The 23,826-nt window shown below is 39.8% G+C and overlaps 1 protein-coding gene across 8 annotated transcripts in view; it reads left to right on the top strand.

The window, feature by feature from the left end:
- LOC124149063 (endophilin-B1-like) overlaps window positions 1–23,826 on the top strand; it is a 61,802-nt gene that overhangs the window by 5,646 nt on the left and 32,330 nt on the right. For all 8 annotated transcript variants that reach the window (XM_046520421.2, XM_046520420.2, XM_046520418.2 and 5 more), the window contains exons 2-3: window positions 11,974–12,115; window positions 13,455–13,583. In XM_046520421.2, the coding sequence (XP_046376377.1) occupies window positions 11,974–12,115; window positions 13,455–13,583 (271 nt within the window). The remainder of the gene's footprint in view (window positions 1–11,973; window positions 12,116–13,454; window positions 13,584–23,826) is intronic.

Genomic DNA, 23,826 nt, shown 5'->3' with positions numbered 1-23,826 from the left:
CTTGTGGTAACAAATGTAAAAGTTCCTCATTAATACTCAGTTGTACAATTAGTCACGCCAGTACTGCAGTAGGTTTCAGGATGCATTTGACATTGTGGTTAAGTGTCACTGTGTCAGGCTGGTGCTTTTGTCCATACTGACATAATGTAGACAAACTGTTAGAAATAAACCTTTGCTTGAAGTGTCTCTGAAGCATTATGATAGAGTGGCTTATTGCTTCCCAGCTATGTAAGCATTGTCTTGACTTTATTGTGTAAGTATTACTTCTGAAGCACACTTATATCAGGGATTTATGTCAATCTCATTAAAATCAGATCTTAGTTCTCACTGTCGCTAAACAAAGATCTGAGGACATCTCATTACGCGTCCTGTCAGGACGACCTTTCATCCGACAAACCAAAGCCTTGCTTTCCAGATCAGGAAAGTGACAGTTGGAATGTGTTTTCTAAGCATGCAACTTCAAAAACGTTAACACGGTGTTTTCCGAACGACAGTGTGCGACTGATTCTGTCAAAATTATTGTCTATCTTTCGCTTCTGTGGGATAAACATTTGAACGGAGGAGGCATTGCACATTACGTGGGATTCACTGCCATTTAATCTCAACCATATATTAAACATTCAGGAATGTCCATTTGTTCATGTTGTTCAGTTTTCAAAATTTTAAACAAGAACTGTGTCAACATAATTTTTCAAGTGTAGTCTGAAATGGAAGTCGCCAAGTTGAAACGGGTGCGGTAGAGCTCGAAAAAGCTGCTTTCTAATTGGCTGATGTCGACTTCTTGTTAGTCATTTCAGTGGTTGGTCAAAGTTTACGAAAGGCCTTTCTGACATGACCCGTAATGGGACTTCCTCAGATCTGAAATGACAACAAGGGTAAGAGCTGTCCAGGAGGTTTAAGGGGACCGTACCCCTTCTCATGCATTTTAGTACACAGGGGGCTGCATGGCCAAAGTGTTGAAACATGTATGTAAATGCGCTAGTCAAGTAAACTTTATTCCTTTTTCATTTTCAGTTGTATTTATTCTTCACACAAAAACGTTGAGAGAGCAGGATGAAATGGTTTAGTGGCAAATATTTTGGCTACTGGAAACTGTCATGGAATTTCTTCCCAAGCCACTTTCGCACGCTTTCTTCAGAAATGATATATGAGCCGACTCTCCTTCATAGTGTCATAAAATGTCCAAACAAATTATTAAATACCCTGTCATTCATGCATACTTGTGAATTCAACGTCTGACACCTGGCATCATTTTCAGTTTGCACAATATCAACTCCTTCCTCACCACTCGGTAATTTGTTGATTTGGTGAGTGAGCCAAATATCATTGGGACCACTCGTAAGTGTCCGTGGACTAAAGACACGAAACACCATGCCTGTCCATAACCTTCGTAAGAGTCTGTCACCAACATGACCCTACCGTTCATTTCCGTAACATCTCAGGCATGACTAGGTGAATTTGCACTCAGTTTAACAGTTTGGATCTATGGAGCTCATTCGGTCAGCTGACAGGCTAACGATGTGAAGGTCTCACAAAAACTGGTTGCTTCCCTTAGTGGCATGTGACTTATGGCAGAGATTGACCTTATCATGCTTATAGAAATTGTGGTGTTGAACTCTAACAGTGCTCCTTCCAGCTGTTCCACAAAGTGATTGTAGGGCTACGACAGTCGTAAGTCTGTGTTAAAGTACGGAGGTTACAATCACCTTAGCACTATGATCTCTTTGTGGAAAAGGCCCGCAGTCTATCAGTTGTTTAGTTGGTTGTAGGTCTTGTCAGCCATAATGCCCCTGACTTAAGTTCCTGGCAGATTTGGAAGAGGACCTTGTTAAAACAATATGTAACTGAAGAATAAAACATTATTATTTCAAAGTTTGATTACATTTCTTAGCTGATGTCACTCTCTCAGGTTGTAAATATATCACGGTAATTCAGCAGGTTCCATCAGTTTTATCAGTTATCAAGGCTGCACCAACTTTTTTATGTGATACACGATCATGATGATCAGTGATGATATGTCTACTGTATTGGTAAGTTGTATTTTAGGTGAATGTTTGAAGCAGTCATGCAGCATTATTTCTCCTTATTTGGAGATACTATTTAGTAGTATGTACTAAAAGATGTTTTTCCTGGTCATTGGGGTGTATCGGTCCACTGCATAAGAAAGGCGACTCATCTAACCCAGACAACTAGAGCCATCATTCTTCTGAGTATTCTTAGTAAGGTGTTTACTTCTAGCTTATGTCAGGGACTTGTTTTGGGGGCAGATAATTATGTAAAATATGTGTCAGGTCTAATAACTAAAATGTCTGGTGCATGTGATTGTTCCAGTGGGGTTAGACAAGGCTGTGTTATGAGCCTCTTCCTGTTTCAGCTTTTAATAAATGAATTAGTTCTTGAGATGGAAAAGGAGTGTCCATTTGGTGTGCAGTTACCATGGTTACATCCAGATGTATTTCACATTCTACTTCTCTTATTTACTGATGATTGGATACTGTTTGGTCATCATTAGTGATACTATTTTCAATGTGAAAACTATTTGAACTTCACAACACAAAGCAAATTCGAAATTGCTCTTTCTCATTTTCGTTTCAGTTGTCATGATCTGAAATTTAGAGTGGGTGTCACTTTGATATACCTTGACATTTAAGACAATGTAAACTTTGCAACTTAGCTGCTTTGAAAATGAATTCCCTTTTCTTTTAGTGTGTTATCATACATACAGTTAACACAGCAATACATTAATACTTAGTTTTATCTTCATCCAAACATTAATGAATTTAACATTTTGATGTCATCGCAAAACTTTTTTTTCATTAAAAAGTGAACAAAATATTTGTAATATGCACATATGGAAAGAAATGTACGGTTGACAGTAATTCCGCCTGTACCGTAATGTTTGTACACAAAGGCCTGAGGCCGAAAAGTACTGAAATTAGTTGATTGATCACTTCTTTATAAGGCTGTTGATCCTTGTAGTTGTGAAACTAAGATAAACTCCGCTTGTGTTTCATAAGTTTTGGTTTTTCTTGGGAAATTAAGAAAATGTCAAAAGAAATAATATTTACTAGTTTAGTCAATATGTATGCAATATTACCTTTTCATGTTCGCCATGATGGCCAATATCAGATAACATGAACCAATCTATTCTGTTTGTTGGGTGCTCACTTCTAGGTAAACTGATATTTCACTTTAAAAAGAACAATAGCCAATCAGCTGAAAGAGCAATTACAGTAGCTTGATGAGGTAATTGCAGTGATTGCTAACTTCTTGTGTAATCAGATCAGGAAGTGTCCCCGACACCATACAGGTGGACAACATAACACTCATTGAGGGATGCTAGGTGTTGGTAGATGTAAGGTGGACTGTGCCATGTGACACTCATTGAGGGATGCTAGGTGTTGGTAGATGTAAGGTGGACTGTGCCATGTGACACTCATTGAGGGATGCTAGGTGTAGGTAGATGTAAGGTGGACTGTGCCATGTGACACAGGGAGACAGGGGGAGAAAGACGTGTCCAGATAACATTCACTATAGGTCCTTAACTATCTAGTCTAAGCACTTATTCCAGTTAATAAAACAAGGCTTCAAAGTCAGTGTTTAAAGCCAGTAATCACTTATTAATTTATGTTTCCTATGTCCAAGGTGTATAAAGTTGTTTCAAGTGTCCCATGTCCTATGTCCTCTGGGATTTTTGTCCATCCCGTCATTTCATATTGATACAACATCACCTGTTCTAAAAAAAGGTGAAGATCCCGGTCAGAAGTGGTCTTCACCAACCCATGCTTGTTGAGGCCACTGTCGGGATACCATATTCGCCAGGCTTGCTGACTTTGCTGATGCATGTCATTGTATCCCAATAGCGTAGATCGATGCTCATGATGTAATCAATGGATTGTCTGGGCCAGGCTTGATTATTTACAGAATGCCGTCACATAGGTGGAATATTGCTGAGTGCGGTGTTAAACAAACCAAAAAAAACAAAAAACTGACACCTGTGCCAAGACAGTTTGAGTCTACAAACAGCCTGAACTTGTCAGTTAGCTGAGCTTTATGCTGAAATACATTTCAGTTGACTGCTTCGAACTAGAGGCAGATTCCAATATGGATACATGTATAGTAGACTCCCTCTATCTCGAACCTGAAGGGGCCAACAAACATGTCACCACTGTTTTCTCAATTCTTTATTCTCACCATTGTCTCCCATGATATGTCAGTGACAGCAATGACTGGCCTCCATTTTACATATGTTACTACACATTTTTAAAAAACTGGAATTTTCAGTTGGAAAAAGTCAGTGATTGTAGACTTGCCTCGTTTTTAGCACCTGAACGTACACTTAGAGTCCTTTCCACATACAAAGTCCAGTGACAAATTTACACTGCTCGCTTGTGAAATTGAGGATGGACTTCATAAATGTTTTATCAAAGCAAATTATCAGTGGGTTAATTAACACAGCTGTCCATGACGGCTTGAACCTATTATTGATCAATGTATGCTGTATTGCCACTGCCCCAATCATGGATAGTAGTCAGTGTTCATAATAGTAATAATAGGCCATTTATATTGCACATATTTCCACACCCCACAGGGGCATGCTCAAAGTGCTATTATAACCCGGGTCACTGGATCAGTGTGCACTCAACAATCATTGTCATCTCCCTGGGGAGTATACAATCCAAGCTGTCTGTTAGGCGCTAGAGGGTTAACAATCACATTGTCACTTGCCCAAGGAGACACCACATGTGTTACATGTGCTTCAGTGTGGGTCAAATTCAGGAGCCAAATTGCCGAAACGTGGTTGCCCATCCAAGGACTCTTCGTGACCAACATTGGTTAAGTTGACCTGATCTGTAACCTGTGTGCTGTGCACAGGACCATGTGCCCCCAGGTTTAAAATCAAGGATGAAAGTCAAAGGGTCCTTGTCATAACCCTAACGTTAATACCAGGTATAGGGTTCTGTAGATTCAAATACCACAGGAGAAGACCTCAGGGACTGCATGACCCCCTTCACTTGGGGCTCAGACACTTGAATATATGATGCTGTCATCTTGTGCAGTGAGGGTCCTGATTGCATGTACCATTTAGGGTAAAACAACTGAAAACTATTGTAAACATAAGATTAGTCAAATGTTTATCATTAAAGATGTACATGGAATGTAAAAAAATATACTGTTTTGCTTCAATTAAAATTAGGGTTTATTGTAAATGTGGTAAAATTTGTATGTAACAAGATCTAACAAGACAACAAAATTTGGTATTTGCGAAACATGAATGTGGTAATGTAACGAAAACAGAACCAACTGTCCGAATGTTTCGCTACAAACAGATTTGAATATCGACATTCACATGAATTCACAATTTAGATTCAAATCAATTTGACAGCTTGTTCTCTAATCAAGATGGGATTTTTACTAAGCCTAAAAAATACTGACTACTGACTAAAGGCCCCAAATTTGACTGCCTACACTCTTGTGACATCCCCCATCAAGACCCTCAATAATGTGTCTCATTTCATAATCACAGTCAGCTGCATACAGTGCATGATGGGGGGATGTTGTGGTTGTGATGATGTGGATGTGATGATGTTGAAGGCTGAATTGAGGATGTCCTGTTTGGTTCAGGATCTGTTATTTTAGTTATAAACATCAGGCCTAATTAGTGAGTGCTTGAAGAGAAATAGAAAGTCATTATGCATGTTATACACACTTTGCAGGAAGCGTCAGCTTAAACAATCATCACTCAAGCTCGGTGTAGAACTTTGGACCAGCTTGTTTAACCCAGGATATACAGACCGTGTCAAAAACAGTTGTGTCTTCCACTAGATCAACTAACCCAGACTTGTCTTTTGGCAGGTTTCAGTAGATTAATGTTAATATATTCTATGATGTAATGGATGGTGTTATTGATAATATTGATTCTATAAACGAATCTGATCAACTAAGTATTACAATCTAATAAACATAATAACTATGATAAATATGCAAAAGTTTTCCCTAGGAGGAACTCATTTTAATAAGCTCTGTTCATCAATGCTATTATAAAGCCTATATGACTGAACATGCTGAATAGACTATTGTCTAGCATCCTAAATACTGTTTACTGTTAATATATACCACTTAAAACTAAAAGAAGTTAATGAATAACCTATTCTTTCATATTACTGTGGTTAATCTGTTGTGGGGTTACTTACTCAAAAGAAGTTCAAGAACACCTGATTCCTTCATGTTACTGCAGTTAATCTGTCATGGCATAATCCGGTATTGTCATGGAATGACAGATTAACTATGGTAATATGAAAGAATTGTGTGTTGTTGAACTTCTTTTGAGTATCTTTTTCGCGGATGGGTGGTTGTTTCTGTTTCAATACAGTTGACTCAGGACATTTACCATTTAACATGTCCAAAGTCTTGCACTGTGCCAGGTCGTGTCCGTGTCATGTTGTCACCGTGAGTCCATCTCCCGTTACACAGCCCCATAAGTGGCCACTGATGTGACATGTTTAAACAATTGACAATTACACATCTCTCCAACTTACTCCTTGAAAACCACGTGACAAGATCATGTTGTTGTGTGATGTTTTCTCTGCTTCCAACATGACACAGAATCAGTGTTCCCGCTGGCTTAGTAAAACTGCCAGTCCTGGTGAACTGGCAACTTCAAAAATTACCAGTCCCCCTCCCAATTTTTGTCAGTCCCAAATTTAACCTAGTTTTACTTCTTACAACATCATAAACAATGCTGTGTACATTTATGACTGGGGGGCACGGGTGGCCCAATCGTCTAAGGCGCCGTGATTCGCTATGCAGAGTTGCATCCCTTGGACACGCCAGAAACCTATGGTTCTGGTTTCGAATCCCGGTTTGCCCCAATTATGTTTCTAGGTTTGTCAGCACCATACCCGTGCTCATTTCACCAAAGTGGTAAACGTCTGAAACCTGTATCACATCGGGCTTTCCTCCCACATTAAGCGGACACGCCATGATAAAACTGGAATACTGTTAAAAGCGGCGTTAAACCCAACTCATTCACTCACTCATTCATTTATGGCTGACAAAATCAATTACGTCACATCTGAAGTAACTTATTGAGATTTACATGTCATTCACACAAATTTCAGTCACAATTTTCTCTTTTTCCCCAGAATATTTTACTTCGGTTCAAGACTACTTTATGTATTAACGGCAATTTAACGCCAATGTTTTGTTCAACAACAAAGATTCATTAGGTACCTTATTTGTCTGTGGACTGGCAGTCATATGAATTACCGGTCCAAGCCTAATTTTGCCGGTAAGAAACTGGTAATTACTGATAAACACTGGATATATTGATACATTAGCATAATCAGGAGTGGGACATTCGAAAACATTATAACTCGTCATTTGACAGGTATTTATGTCGAAGTGTCATTTATATTTAGGTGGCCCAGTTGTCTGAGGCAACACAATTCTCTGTGCTGAAATGCCAGAGACCTATGATTGTGGGTTGAACTCCTGGCTCGCCTCCATTATCATGCTTATGATTATGGTTTTAGGTTGTCAACACCATACCTGTACTTGCGAATTGTGGTAAACATCTGAGACCTGAATCACTTCAGGCTTTCATGTCACATTTAGCTGACATGCTATGAAATAACTGGAATACTGTTACAAGCGGCGTTAAAACATGTTAAACTCACTCACTCATATATAATATATATATCAGAAAGCCATCTTTGTCTTTTTTATGCAGGTAATAGTCAATTAATGTGTCTTAAGCCTTCAAATGAAATTAATGCATGAACAAGGTAAGTTAAGGGTCCCTGTTTTCCTGGGACCCATTCCACAAAGCGATCTTAGCGCTACGACTGTCGTAAGTTAGTGTTAAAGAATGCGAGTTACGACCGACTTAGCGCTAAGATCGCTTTGTGGAACGGGGCCCAGGTGCTCTCCCTAGTTCAGTGGCTGAAATAGCTGCCTGCCCGCTGTCCCGTGGCTGGTAACATTTCTGTCGGGATAGGTGTAATTTATTCCAACCTGCTGACTGCCTAGGAGAAAATGTCTTTGCGACATTGACACATTTTTGAATCTGCCACTGACATGTGACTCACTTACCTAAGAGCTGAGCTACCTTTGTGATTACAAGGCTGTAGTGTAAACGTTAATCTGAGAAAAATTATAGTGATTATCTTTTCAAGCATGCTTTTACAAAAACGTGACTATAGGAGGGCTAGTTACATTAATGAGTCACCAGTCTGTCTTGCTTGTTGGGAGTACAAAGTATAATGTTGAATGTTCAAGATTTAGGGGGTCATGACTCATGAGCTTCCAACATACTGCTCAACCTTTGACAGGGATATTCTGAGTGTGGGGCCCGAATGAGTGTGATTAGCTACTTGGTGTCACGTTCAGCTTCATGTACAGTTAATAAAAGTATGTAAACAATTCAAGTAACCCAGTGGCTGTCCTCACTTTGCATAACAGTATGAAATGGCCTTGTATCCCTCTCAAATGTACAGGGTGACTGTGCTTGTCGTAAGGGGCGACTAACGGGATCGGGTGGTCAGGCTCGCTGACTTGGTTGATACATGTCATCGATCCCAATTGCGTGGATCGATGCTCATGATATTAATCACTGGATTGTCTGGTCCAGACTCGATTATTTACAGACCGCCTTCATATAGCTGGAATATTGCTGAGTGCGGCGTTAAACAACAAACCAACCAACCAACCAACCAAATCTCAAATGTACACTAGTATACTTTAGCAGCAAACCTACGAGTCAAAGACACCCTTAATTTTGACATTGTTTAGGTGTCCTGGGCCAAATTCCAAAAAGCGATCTTAGCGCTAAAACAATCGTGAGCCCGATTCTTTAAGATATAAACTTATGACAATCGTAGTGCTAAGATCACTTTGTGCAAGGGAGCCCTGATCGTAATCATTGGATGTTCGTTATGTTAACTATGTGGTAATAATGCATGTAAAATACATACTGTCCCTAAGTCTTTCAATATAGAATCAATAGCAATTCTATACTTCATGATGAAATTATTCAAAATGAACTGCGTAAACCATCATTTGGGTTAAAATAATTATTGTTGTGGTTTTCAATTTGAGGTCTGCAAACATAAGGTTATTATCATGATTCTGTTGATAATAACAAAGTATGTATACTGAGAAAAAGTCATCTGAGACAGGGTTACCAAGGCTAATAAACTGCAAAACTTGGACCTTGACATCAGATTTGCTGAAACTTGGTGCAGATGAAAAAAAATGTTAAGCTGCTTTCATGCACCACCATTTGCACTCAATGTTGATAAAGTGGAAAAAATCAGATCATTTTTCCTGTCTTAAACTGCTTCATCATGCAGGGATAGTCTTATTGATTCTATAAACCAGTAATGGCCCTGTCACACTCCATCATATAGCAGTAACGTATGGCGACATACGCGGCAACGCTGAAACACGCTATGGATAAGTTAGGTGTAAGTTGTATACCTTAAAAGCACGCCGGTATACGTTGTAGTACACCGAGGCTTAAAAACATTTTTGTGCATGCACAAAATCTTCGGTGTATGGGAATGTATGAAGGTATGAATTATACGTTAGGCATACGTTAGAGGTACGCTCTACATACGTTTACATACGCCAGATATACGTTACCCTTACGCCCCGTTTTAGGCACCTTTCCTCTACACTGAGCGCGCTAGTCATACGTTACTCATACGCTAGGCATACGCTGGCCATATGTTGAACACGCCGGACACACACTGGCAATACGCTTTTATACGCTGTCATAAGTTATGTATAAGTCAGTGATACGCTACTAATACGTTAGACATGCGTTACATATTAAGTAAACCCTCGTTATGTATACGCTATGGATACGTTAAAATCATGTTTTATTTGATGATAGCTTGACGTATGACTACGTACTAACTGTCTTTTACACGCTAGGTGCAAGTTACTCTTAGTCTAAAATGTTGTAGTGTGACCATAAACATTTTTAGTCCAATAAATATGCAAGTGAGGTCATCATGCAGGAACTACTTTTAATAAGCTCCATGTATCAGTGCAGTCTCCTTGCTAAGTACACTAGTGCCCAACCTTTCCAATAAGTGAAGATACTTTTTTCTCAACTTGTTTCTGTATACAAATATGGCTTCAAATCATTTGGCACTATATTGTAGGTGGGGCAACCACCAATCTCATTCAAATCAGATCTTAGTTCTCGCTACCATCAAACAAAGATCTGAGGACCTTCCATTGCGGGTCATGTCAGAACGACCTTTCATCTGACCAATCAGAGCATTGCTTATCAGATCATGAAAGTGATAGTTGGAATGTGATTGAAAAAACAAAACAATACAGGGTATTCAGTAAAGACAGTTATGGGCGTTGTGTCTGTATTCATACAATCTAGACCATCTATTAGCCATTCCAGAATGTTCTTTTGTCCAGTTTTTATTTTTTTAATAGAGTATATGTCAGAATATGTTTCGAAGCGTCGTCGCCAGTTTGAAACTCGTGCTGTAAAGCTCGATTAAGCTGCCCTCTGATTCGCTATTGTCGACTTCTTGTCAGTCATTCAGTTAGCATGGTTAGACGGTCAGTTTGTGAAAGGTCAGTCTGACGGAACCCGTAATGGGATGCACTCAGATCTTTGTTTTGCGGTAGCGAGAACTAAGATCTGATTTGAATGAGATTGGCCGACCACTATAGCAATGTATTTGTACACAGTTTCTATTTCTAAAGTTACTTCCGGGGAGTGAAATTATCTCGTTATTTCCCTTGGGCGTTGCAGCATCATCATATCATATATCAGGAATATAAAATATGTATTAATATGTTTGCCAAGGCTTTTATAATATGGTTAAAATTCCTTATAAATGTCATTAATGATGTTCAAGATATGGAAACACACTTAGCTAATAATCTCTACACCAAATACGTTGATGCTTGGCATGAAAGTTTGTTAGTGTTACCGTAAAGTATGAACATCACATTGAGATTGTTTTGTTACTCATATAGCCAGGTCTCATTACGCAGACACATTTTCCTTCTTGGCTAAAGACTACACCACATGTAACATCCAGCTCATTTGGAATGGCCCTGTGGGGACTCCAGGTTAGACTTGGTCCTGTGACAGCAACCTTCGCTGTTCGTGAGGAGCAACCAAATGGATAGGTTGGTCAGTCCTGGTGACTTGGTTGATTTTAGGGCTGTCATGATAAATCGAAATATCGATATATTGCTATTGGTAAGCACTTAAAGTCAATAAATCGATTGTTTAATCAGTTTACAAACAATAGTATCGATTTCAGTTAGGAATATCGATAGTTTCCATTGTACATGCAATGCTGTTCAAATTTGTTTTTCTTTTGATCATGAGTGGTAGTAATTCACACATGGTAATGTGGAAGTTTCTTTTTCTTAAATTATTAGGGTAAAGAAAAAACAAATCAGTCATATCTCAAACTTTACTTTTTATTTGTTGTTATGGTTATCACATTCAAAGGAAACTTCAGTTCCAAGGTTTAATTCAACTCTAAAATCAATCTAAACTGATGCACTTAAAACTATCGATATTTATCGCAATAGTTGCTTGCAACATCAATAGTTATTGTAATCGTTTCTTTCAATATAAATAGTTTATCGCAATAGTGATTTCGTACCCCGAGGGCATGGATCGTTGCTCATGATATGAATCCCATGATTGTTTGGTCATTGTTTACTGCTGAGAATGCTGTTTAACAACAAACACAGGCACACAATGTATCTGGTTAGCATGAGTGCCTTGCCTGTTTACATATGATCATGGCGATATACAGAAAAGGAGCAAAACTGCTAGCCCATTCAGCATGTTCAGCTAAAAAACTTGATCATTTGTTAAAATGCTTAGAAAACGATATTTGTGATCAAGTTTACACATGAGCTGATGGAAGAATGCATCCTGAATTACGTGCTTAATAAAGTTTTATTTCATTCCAGTTCACAGAAGAAAAACTTGGATCTGCAGAGAAGACAGAACTTGATGCTCACTTCGAGAACCTCCTCCAGAGATCGGACAAGACGAGGATATGGACAGAGAGAGTCCTCAAGGGCACAGAGTGTGTCATACAACCAAACCCAAGTAAGTTGACAATCAGCTTCTATTGTCCAGTGTATTAGGTCTTTGACTGACATTTAGAAGTTGGAAGAGCATGAAGTCTGTGCAAAACACTTTGAGACTTGTAGCCCCAAATATGTCTCTGTGCATAATGTTCAGTGGAATTTAGTGTTATTATATGGATTATCATTAGCTGAGCTTACCAGACCAATCAGAATTTTGCTAGACTCAGGCTTTAGACTAGTGGCTAAGGTCACAGAATGAGACATGACACTTTTATCATGTTTATGGATACCAGCTTCTTTATGGTTTGAAACATACAGTGTTTGAAATAATTGAAGAACTTAACAAGACAGTCGGGCAGGTGACCCATACATTTTGCCTGCCCATCCTCAAAGTTACCTGCCTGCATACAGACATTATTTATTATAAATTATCAATATTGAAAAAATGCGATGTGATGATGAAAAGAGATGTTGGTAGGATTGTGATGTTAGTAGGATTGTGATGTTGGTAGGATTGTGATGTTGAAAGGATTGTGGTGTTGGAAGGATTTTGATGTTGGTAGGATTGTGATGTTGGTAGGATTGTGATGTTGGGAGGATTGTGATGATGAGAGGATTGTGATGATGAGAGGATTGAGATGTTGGGAGGATTGTGATGATGAGAGGATTGTGATGAGAGGATTGTGATGTTGGGAGGATTGAGATGATGAGAGGATTGTGATGATGAGAGGATTGAGATGTTGGGAGGATTGTGATGATGAGAGGATTGTGATGTTGGGAGGATTGTGATGATGAGAGGATTGTGATGATGAGAAGATTGTGATGATGAGAGGATTGTGATGATGAGAGGATTGAGATGTTGGGAGGATTGTGATGATGAGAGGATTGTGATGTTGGGAGGATTGTGATGATGAGAGGATTGTGATGATGAGAAGATTGTGATGATGAGAGGATTGTGATGTTGGGAGGATTGAGATGTTGGGAGGATTGTTTAGATGAGAGGATTGCAATGTTGGGAGGATTGCGATGTTGGGAGGATTGAGATGTTGAAAGGATTGAGATGTTGGGAGGATTGTGATGATGAGAGGATTGTGATGTTGGGAGGATTGTGATGATGAGAGGATTGAGATGTTGGGAGGATTGTGATGATGAGAGGATTGTGATGTTGGGAGGATTGAGATGTTGGGAGGATTGTTTAGATGAGAGGATTGCAATGTTGGGAGGATTGCGATGTTGGGAGGATTGAGATGTTGAAAGGATTGAGATGTTGGGAGGATTGTGATGATGAGAGGATTGCGATGTAGGGAGGATTGCAATGTTGGGAGGATTGTGATGATGAGAGGATTGTGATATTGCAGATCAGAGGATGGAGGACATGATGTACGAGAAGCTGGAGAAGAAGAAGAAGGACAGGATGACGTCAAGCGAGTCACTCGGCCAGCACATGGTGGACGCCGGCAACGACTTTGGTCCAGGAACATCTTATGGTGAGTTGACCTGACAAGTGATTGTTTTGAGGAGAGCTGTTGCCCGGGAAATATTTTCAAAGACCAGGGATTTAGGTCATGACAATTTGATTGTTTAATCACTGGAGAAATTTCATTTCCCAAAATTATATCCACCTGTCATCAAGATCCTTTTCAAGGACAGACTTCTGACCTCAAAATACAGAACACTTGCTGTTGCCTCTGTGTGAGTGGTAGACCCACTGAACACTGTATTGAACACTGTTGTATCCTACTGTGAGAGATTATGGGGCTGAAAACACAGAACATTGGTGCAACACCTCCTGACCTCAGGCCCACACTGCAGTTTCTTCTCTCATAGACACTCTAACATGTCTGACTTGGCACTTCTTGACAACAATATACCCAGGCCTTGTGGAGTCTGATGCAGCCAATTGCTGATCCATGACTACGTGGAGGTCAGCACCTCACCAGTGCTCACACCAGCTGCAGCTGCGACTACATGTTACTCCAGCTGCAGCTGTGACTACATGGAGGTCAGCACCTCACACCAGCTGCAGCTGCGACTACATGTCACTCCAGCTGCAGCTGTGACTACATGGAGGTCAGCACCTCACACCAGCTGCAGCTGTGACTATACAGAGGTGAGTACCTCACACCAGCTGCAGCTGCGACTACATGTTACTCCAGCTGCAGCTGTGACTACATGGAGGTCAGCACCTCACACCAGCTGCAGCTGCGACTACATGTTACTCCAGCTGCAGCTGTGACTACATGGAGGTCAGCACCTCACACCAGCTGCAGCTGCGACTACATGTTACTCCAGCTGCAGCTGTGACTACATGGAGGTCAGCACCTCACACCAGCTGCAGCTGTGACTACATGGAGGTCAGCACCTCACACCAGCTGCAGCTGTGACTACATGGAGGTCAGCACCTCACACCAGCTGCAGCTGTGATTACATGGAGGTCAGCACCTCACACCAGCTGCAGCTGTGACTACATGGAGGTCAGCACCTCACACCAGCTGCAGCTGTGATTACATGGAGGTCTGCAGCTGGGGCACTGTTGTCCTGGAAGGACACATTCTGTATGCATTGTGAACCATGTATCACGTTCGATTATGATTGGCATGTGTATAAGCCCAAGTAGGGATGGGGGTAGCATTTGGAACTGATTTTCTACTTCAACCTCTGTGCACTTCAGCATAAACACATTGACAACAGGGCTGTGTCCACCTTGGTAGTCCTTGTGCTTAACATAGTCAGCTCTTGTTCAGTGTCAGTTCAAATGGCTAAGCCTAAGAATTGACTTAACCCGATTTCTACTTATTCATTGTGTTCACACTTGGGTAATTATGAGAAATCTTGGCATATGATTGCCTTATATACAAGTACATACTTTGATGTTATGAGTCACGTCTTCAGTGAAAATTTTTCACTCTTGTATTGATTTTGGTATTGAATTATTGAATTATCCACCCAAAAACAAAATAATGATTCATTAAATAAAAACCTGTTGTATCAACCATCTATGACAAGGAAATAAAGTTTGTATCTATAACGTCTATGACTCATTGTATAAGGTGGAAATAGGAATCAGCTGTACAAACACTTTGGTCTGGCTCTACCGGGGATTCAGTTCAAAATGCTCAATATAATAACTTGAAGAATTTTAGTGCAATGACAGGAAGAAAATATATCTCAGGAATATTGTAACAGGAATAAAACATACTATTATCTTGCTTTTTTAGCAGCTGTTTTTACTAAATATGTTTGAAATAAGAATTATATGTAGCACTTTTGTTTATTGCTGGATATATTTACATATAAAACAATTTGACACGTCCCCATTTGAGATCAACCAATCATGATGTGGAGGTTTCCCATGGTTTGACTGCCTCCGTGGTCTAGTGGTAGAGCGTCCGCCTGGAGAGCGGAAGGTCCGGGGTTTGATCCCTGGCCGCGTCATACCAAAAGACGTTTAAAGATGGTACTTGTTGTAACCCTGTCTGGCGCTCGGCATTAAGCATGTTAAGGGGCTAAAACAAGGACTGGTTGGCTCGGAGTCAGTATACTGTGTCTGAGTGGGGTATTTATGTTAAACTGCGGCATGGTATCTCAGTGAGCTTGCACTATAAATCGGCATCAGTCCGGACTAGTACAAGCAGCCACACAAACACACACACGTACATGCACGTCGCTGTATAAGTGCAATAATCTTGTACGTGACTTTAAACCCCATTTCACCTCACCTCCCATGGTCTTGTAACTTCAGCTGATGAAACAATATACCAACATGTAGTAGACACACAATGCCAAATAAAACTTTTTTTGGCATTATGACAAATGTACAAATTCTCTGACAACTGAGGTTTGCTTCAAGGAGTCAGAAGTGGTAATCATGGTTGCTGAAAATCTGCCTGTCAGTTATGCGGCGTTAAACAAGAAACAAACAAAACTAACAAACAAAGTTTACAAACATAATTGCCGAAATTAATGTAAAGAATATTGTATGAAATTTTGAATAAGATTAATAAACTAGATTAGAAACATAAGTCCAGATATACAGTGAACAATTTTTATGTCAATGTAGTGTAATACCAGGACTTAGTTCTTCAGAACACATTAGTTGACTAAGATATCAGTGTTTCTCGCTATTGGTATTATGTTTGGTTTGGGGAAAATATTAATATTCCTTTTCTGCTTGTATAATGTGCACTGCTCTGTACACAGCTGGGTGAAAAAAGGTTTGCATTATACATGTATGAAAAACAGGAAATATAGTATTCATAAATAATTTTTCATGTGCATAACCTTATATGCATGAAATTTATCGCTATTTTGTGTATTCGTTACAGCCCTTATAGATACACAGACTTGAGGTAAAAATAATAATATTCAGAACTTTTTGTGTTTCATCTCATGACTGTAACTATGTAATATATATGCAATCATAGCCATGATGTTTGTTGAAATGGGGGGCCTCAAAAGTGTATCTCGTGATCTCAAATTATGATGAACAAGGGAGAGAACTCTATCATTTATTATGTAGGAATCAGCCACGATGGATCGATTTGGTGAAATATGAATGTCAGTTGAGCATTATGTAATATAGATATGTGCTGTTGATGAATTCATTTTAAAGACAGCGTAATCACAAACTATATTTTGTGTGTGTGACGTGTCAGCAGGAAAAATTAAACGAGAATTTGTAATATATTTGTTTTATTTGAAGATCAACTGGATCGTGGATCTGTGATGTGACAGATATAAAAATAATTGCCTTATGAGAGTCTTGATTATACCTGTGAATTGTGATCCTAAAACACCGAATATGTATTATTTAGAGGTTCACCAGTTGATGTATGTACAAAACAATGTCAGCCTGCCCACAGAATGAAAATTGAAATGATGACAGTATCACTTTCCCCAGTGTGGGATGACTGCTCTGTGTACTGCAGACCAGCTGTTACAGGTGTATATCTTAGCCTGGATGGGCAATCAATACTCATGTCACGACATTCTTGTTGCCAGCTCATGACATCACAGCTGTCATGCCGAGAAGTTTCTCATGACGCTTCAGTTAATTCATGTCTAGCAAGTCACAAGGATGACTAACTGTTTGCATGACTGTATTCACCTTAATATCCTGAACAAAAAGGTTAGGGATCATGAATATATTTGGGGATATTTTTTTTAAATTGTGTGCTCAGTCTTCACGACTAAAAAATATCCCCCATAGTATTCACATGAGCCCTACTCTCTCTCTCACTGACTCACTCACTCGAACTACACTCACCCACACAACTGCTCAATCAAACACCGCTCGTTCGCTCACTCACTCACTTACTCACTCGAACACCACCCACCCACACAACCGCTCAGACCGCCTCCGTGGTCTAGTAAGTGGTAGAGCGTCCACGCGGAAGGTTCGATCCCCGGCTGCGTCATACCAAAAGACGTTAAAAGACGGTACTTGTTGTTACCCTGTCTGGCGCTCGGCTTTAAGGGGCTAAAACAAGGACTGGGTCGGCTCGGAGGGGTATTCATGTTAAACTGCGGCATGGTATCTCAGTGGGCTAGCACTATAAATCGGCATCAGTCCGGACTAGCACAAGCAGCCACACACACACGTACATGCACGTCGCTATATAAGTGCAATAATCTTGGACGCTACGTTAAACCCAATTTCACCTCAACACACAAGCCGCTCACTCAAACACAACTTGTTTGCTCACTCACTCACTTACTCACTTGAACCCCGCTCGCTCGCTCACTCACTCACTCACTCACTCACTCACTCACTCACTCACTCACTCCACCCAACCACCCAGTCACTGACTGAGATATGTCAGGATGACTCCCAGTGTTCCTGCTCCAGTGTGGTCACCAGGATAAGTGCCTGTGTTAAACTCACATAGACTCAGCCTCTTATTGTGGCCTCAAAACGTGCAGTCATGGGGCTTGCTGAGTGTGTGCAGGAGTATGTCATAACTATAAGTCCATATGTCATATATAATTGAAATTTCTCATGGTACATGCCATTGTTGGGCGTGGCGTATAGAAAGTGTTGATAGACGGTTGTATTCAATTCTGCATAATGGCTGTGCTCAAACCACATGCTGTACGGAGGCAGCTGTGTCAGCAATTTCACACTTACCTGCAATGTCTGTGTCAATATAGTTAAAGTGTCTCCTACAGGCTTCCGTGTGTGCATTTGTTGCAAACTTTGTAGGATTCAGTCGTGATGGACAGCTGAATAATACTTTATAGGATTCAATCAGGAGAGACAGCTAAATTAATCTGTGTAGGATTCAATCATGAGAGACATCTAATTCATATAGTGTAGGATTCAATCAGGAGAGACATCTAATTCATATAGTGTAGGATTCAATCAGGAGAGACATCTCATTCATATAGTGTAGGATTCAATCAGGAGAGACATCTCATTCATATAGTGTAGGATTCAATCAGGAGAGACATCTCATTCATATAGTGTAGGATTCAATCAGGAGAGACAGCTAAATCAATCTTTGTTGGATTCAGTCGTGATAGACAGCTGAATCATACTTCGTAGGATTCAATCAGGCGAGACATCTATTTCATTTAGTGTAGGATTCAAACAGGAGAGATTGCTAAATCAATCTGTGTAGGGCTCGATCTGGAGAGACAATTTGTGTTCAATTTGGAGAACACCACTGAAAACAACAACTAAACTGAACATGAGTAAGAATCAGTTACTGCTTATGCACAATTTGTTGGATTCACACAACAAAAGTTCTATGATAATTGTCAACAATTCATTCCCAATAATTCTGTCAGTGTATGGATCATAACAAAATGCTTAGTTCCTTAGACAAGACCCAAATCTGCAGAAGAGTCCAGAGACTGAACGACAATGACCAGACCTGGCTACAGTCATTAGCCTGACCCAAGCTCATCTTCCAGTCAGAACCAAAACATGAATCTGAATGAAAATAAAGCTCCAAAAATATACGATGGAAATCTGTTATAGATTTGGAATTATTCTAGTTGAAATCCTTGATCATCAATGCCCCGTCTCATGTATCACAGCAGCCCACTTACACCGTCTTCTATCAGGCCTTATTCTTTATTTATTTGGTTTATGACTCAGTCAAATTTGCCGCAGTGGCCATGGGGTCTAAAATATCTAATATATGGCCAATAGCAATTATAGGGCTGCCGCCGCATTCCTACAGTCACATACTGCGGCCATAGGTTTTTGACAAATACCAAGGCAGACGCAAGGCGCCTGCAGGGGGACCATACAGCGACCGTGCGGCCAAAATGACGCTACCGTTACACATTGCAGCTGCACGGCAAATGCAAGGCCACCGTAGGTCCGTCGTATGGTCGCCTTGGAACCACTCTATGGCATGGCTACGGCGTGTCTAAATGTCTAATTGCTACGGCGAACCTAGAAATTAAAAAAATTATAACTCTGTGCTATAATCCTAGGGCGACCTCTATGGCCTGTAAAAGATACGCCCTAAGGCAACTTTGAGGCCGCCGCAGGTATCTCTCAATTACGGGGGTCTATGGCCGCCGTATCCTAGGTGTAGAGCAAATGTCACTGAGGCATTACCGATCCACCATGTCCACTGACCTGAAAAATATAAGCATCAGTAGGTATTATGATGATTACAGCCAGAATTGCAAGATTTTTAATGCTGCCTACAGTCAAATTAGTTTTGATAATAACTTTGATAATAAGTTTAATTTCTTATTGACATGTAGGAATGAACAGTCTTAATTCTTGATAACACAGAAATACCCAGGATAAAGAAAGGGTCAGAACCAGTAAAATCAGACCTTTTTATTTTCTCCGACCAACTAGATTAAATCTCAAAACCCTTGAAAAAGCACTGTAGGAAGCGTTATATTTTCTTTTTTCTTTCCAACCTGCTGCAGTTATTTTTTGTTTTAAAATCTGTAAAACAAAAAATGTGAAGTGTGGCCTTGAGAGTTTATTACATGTCATTATGCCAGTTAAGCCTGTCAGTCTCTATTTATTCCTCTTGAAATACGATTTGGCTGATTTCCTACATATGTGGTTATCTATTTTCTCATTCAATAGTTTGGTCACAAATTGCTGAAGAAGATCCTTTCTGTGTGTTAGATTCTTCATTAGTTGCTTCCGATCCTGTTATCAACATAACCTCGCTGAATCAAAATGTCCTCAAACATCTCGCTTTTACAAAATTGAGCAAACAATAGATTTGGTTCAGATTTCAAGCAGGTTTTTTTCCGTCCATTTCCTGCGAAAAATGTTGAAAATAGCTCCTGATGCCTTACACGAAAGTGAGCACAATTTGCCATAGAAATGATCCCTAATCTGCCACTTAACCTGCACCGTCGGAATTTATTTAACCCGACTGCCGTGGCAGCGATCGCTGATCATGCCTCAGAAACCAAAACTCTTTATTGATTGGCTGGTTTCACAGTTTCTCACAGAGCAAAGCAACGCAAGACCCAACCACGAGACACACACGGCTAGGCAGATGCCCACAGTGGATTAATCACAACCTGTTGGGGATAGCTCAGTCCCGATTGTAATTAAATAGCTTTTCCTATGCACTGGCTATTTGGGTTGGTTTACAATCAGAAGGAGAAAACTGTTTGCATGGTTGATGGGGTTATTAGGCAGAAATGTTTTTTTAATATGGCTGCAATTACTTGACCTAGTGACCTGACAATATTTTCTTTCTCTATGGAACCTCTTGGCTACTTTAATGGGGCTGATATTTTTTTTTCAATGGTAATGTACGGAAAAGTTGATTCTCCTCAAATGTATACTTTCATCAATATCCTACTCCTCAAGTGTCTTGCTTTCAATTGTGGCTATTGCTGGACATATAACTGTTGCCAATGGATGATGAAATTCACATGTCAGAGATAGTACCACAAAGAAATGTGTATTTTCTTCACGACCTTACAGAGAATTGTGTCTTTATTAAGTACCTTAAAGTTAAACAGAATTGTGTATTTCTTCATTCAATCCTACACAGAATTGTGCCTTTTCTTAAAGACCCTTCACAGAATTGTGTATTTCTTCATAGCCTGACACAGAATTGTGTCTTTTCTTAACAACCCTAGACAGTATTATGTAATTTCTTTAAGTCCCTAAACAGAATTGTGTATTTCTTCATAGCCTGACACAGAATTGTGTATTTCTTGATAGCCTGACACAGAATTGTGTCTTTTCTTAACAACCCTAGACAGTATTATGTAATTTCTTTAAGTCCCTAAACAGAATTGTGTATTTCTTCATAGCCTGACACAGAATTGTGTATTTCTTCATAGCCTGACACAGAATTGTGTATTTCTTAATGGCTTCACGCAGTCAGTGGTTTCATGAGAAATTAACCTAAATAGTCTACTAGCCCCAATAGTGATAACATATGTTCAAAATTCTACAGCCTTCAGGATACCTTAAACATCACTGAAACTGGCTTGGGCTAGTGGGCTAGTGCTAATCTGTACCCCTGTGGTTTGCCTGGTCTAGACTTGTCTACATTCAGGCCACTGTGATGCAGCTGTGAAGTTGATGACTGCAGCGTTATTTAACATCCACTCACTTGATGGCTCAAGAGAAGGTGCTTGTGCAGGGTTAGAAATTGGCACTAGTCCTGTAGTCCTTGCCAAACTGTCCAATAGTAAAGGTATCATAAGTGCTAGTAGAAATTTGACATTTTGAGAGTATTGCTCTATGTTATCATAATAAGGCCTAGGGGACAAGGAGTGTTAGTTTCCACTGCTGGAACTTGTGACTGAGCTTCATAACTTGTCATCTTCTAGAAATGTGACCCACCAGGAGAAAAGGGACCTTAGGGGTGCTAGGATTCAATTGTGCTATGATGTCATAAAGACGTTTGACGTCAACTTACTTCAGTGAAGATCGCCATATGTGATGTCATGTATCTCTGTTATAAATATGAATTGAAGCTTGTGAATTGTATTTTATTTTTCACACATAAGGTCCCTCATCTCATGGTTGATAAAAAAAGTGACATAACACTATAAATCTTTTTGCATTCAAGTTTTTATATTAATAGTTTTAGAGAAGTTTGCTAGCCATAAGCTATTTTATGAGCCAGTATAAAAATAAAAATAAATTTCTGTTTATTGGTAAGGATGTTGTTGAGGTCAGTCGGATTAGTGAACCAAAACAATTGTTAATCCTGTTCAATGATTGTTAAAAACTGTTAATTTATGTAGCTGTTACATGTACAGAGACTATGTTACATACATTTCATTATTGGTTATTTAAAAAGTTAATAGATACTTTAATTTTGAATCTTTTGGTTTATTTAACCCTTAAGATGTTGCCGCCAATAGCTGATGCAGGGGTAAACAATACTCACTCACTCACTCACTCACTCACTCACTCACTCACTCACTCACTCACTCACTCACTCACTCACTCACTCACTCACTCACTCACTCACTCACTCACTCACTCACTCTGAAAGATGGAGCTGTCATGGAAAGAGGAATACATGTGTGGTTTTTCAACTTCTGAAACCCAAACAGAAAAGGTCACCTCTGACTATGGACAGTCATGCTCTTTCAGACCACAGGTCCTGACATAGAATACGTGAAGGAAGAGTGTATTGCTCACGACTCCAGGGTGTCAGGTGGCCCAGTCGTCTGAGGTGTCACGGTTCACTGTGCAGAGTTGCGTTCTCTTGGAATGCCAGAAACCTATGCTCGTGTGTTCAAATCCCAGATTCGCATGACTATGTTTCTCGGTTTTTCAGGACCATACAGTTCCACGAAAGTGGTTGTGTCTTAGGCATGTTAGGACCAGCATCACATCTATTTTTCCTCCCAGACATACTCTTATATGATTTAAAGTATTCTGTTCAAAGTGGCCTTAAGTCAAATTCACTTGACTCTCTCTGCCTCCATCCCTCCCTCCAGAAAGAGCCATATTGAAATGAGTTGTCATATCGTGTGTGCATCGTGTGGGCCCCAAGTCAGCATTATTCATATGGATGCAACAGCTGGACTGAAGCCATTGTAGCATATTGTGTACAGGAACAAGGAACTAGAATTCACATGAATGCTGGGTGAATTGATTCATTAATTTTTAGTAATGAAGTAAGACTGTTTACTTTAGCAAGATAGAACTGCGTACAGGATCAGTTAACACCACCCATGGGTTTTCTAACACTATCTGTGTGACACAGCAAAACACCATCTATGAGTTATCCAATATTATCATTGAGTTATTTGACACCACCTATGGGTTTTCTAACACTGTCTATGCGACACAGCAAAACACCACCTATGAGTTATCAAATATTATCATTGAGTTATTTGACACCACCCATTGGCTATCTAACCCCATCTATGAGTTATCTAACACCACCTATGAGTTATTTGACTCCACCCATTGGCTATCTAACACCATCTATGTGTTATCTAACACCATCTATGAGTTTTTTGACACCACCTATGGGTTATCTAACACCACCAAAGGGTTTTCTAACACTGTCTGTGTGACACAGCAAAACACCATCTATGAGTTATCTAACACCATCTATGAGTTTTTTGACACCACCTATGGGTTATCTAACACCATCTATGAGTTATCCAATATTATCATTGAGTTATTTGACACCACCTATGGGTTTTCTAACACTGTTTATGTGACACAGCAAAACACCACCTATGAGTTATCCAATATTATCATTGAGTTATTTGACACCACCCATTGGCTATCTAACACCATCTATG

The sequence above is a fragment of the Haliotis rufescens genome, unplaced genomic scaffold, assembly GCF_023055435.1.
Source record: "Haliotis rufescens isolate VD_foot unplaced genomic scaffold, xgHalRufe1.0.p SCAF_8, whole genome shotgun sequence".
Classification (NCBI taxonomy): Eukaryota; Metazoa; Mollusca; class Gastropoda; order Lepetellida; family Haliotidae; genus Haliotis; species Haliotis rufescens.
This window is presented reverse-complemented; position numbering and strand designations above follow the sequence as displayed.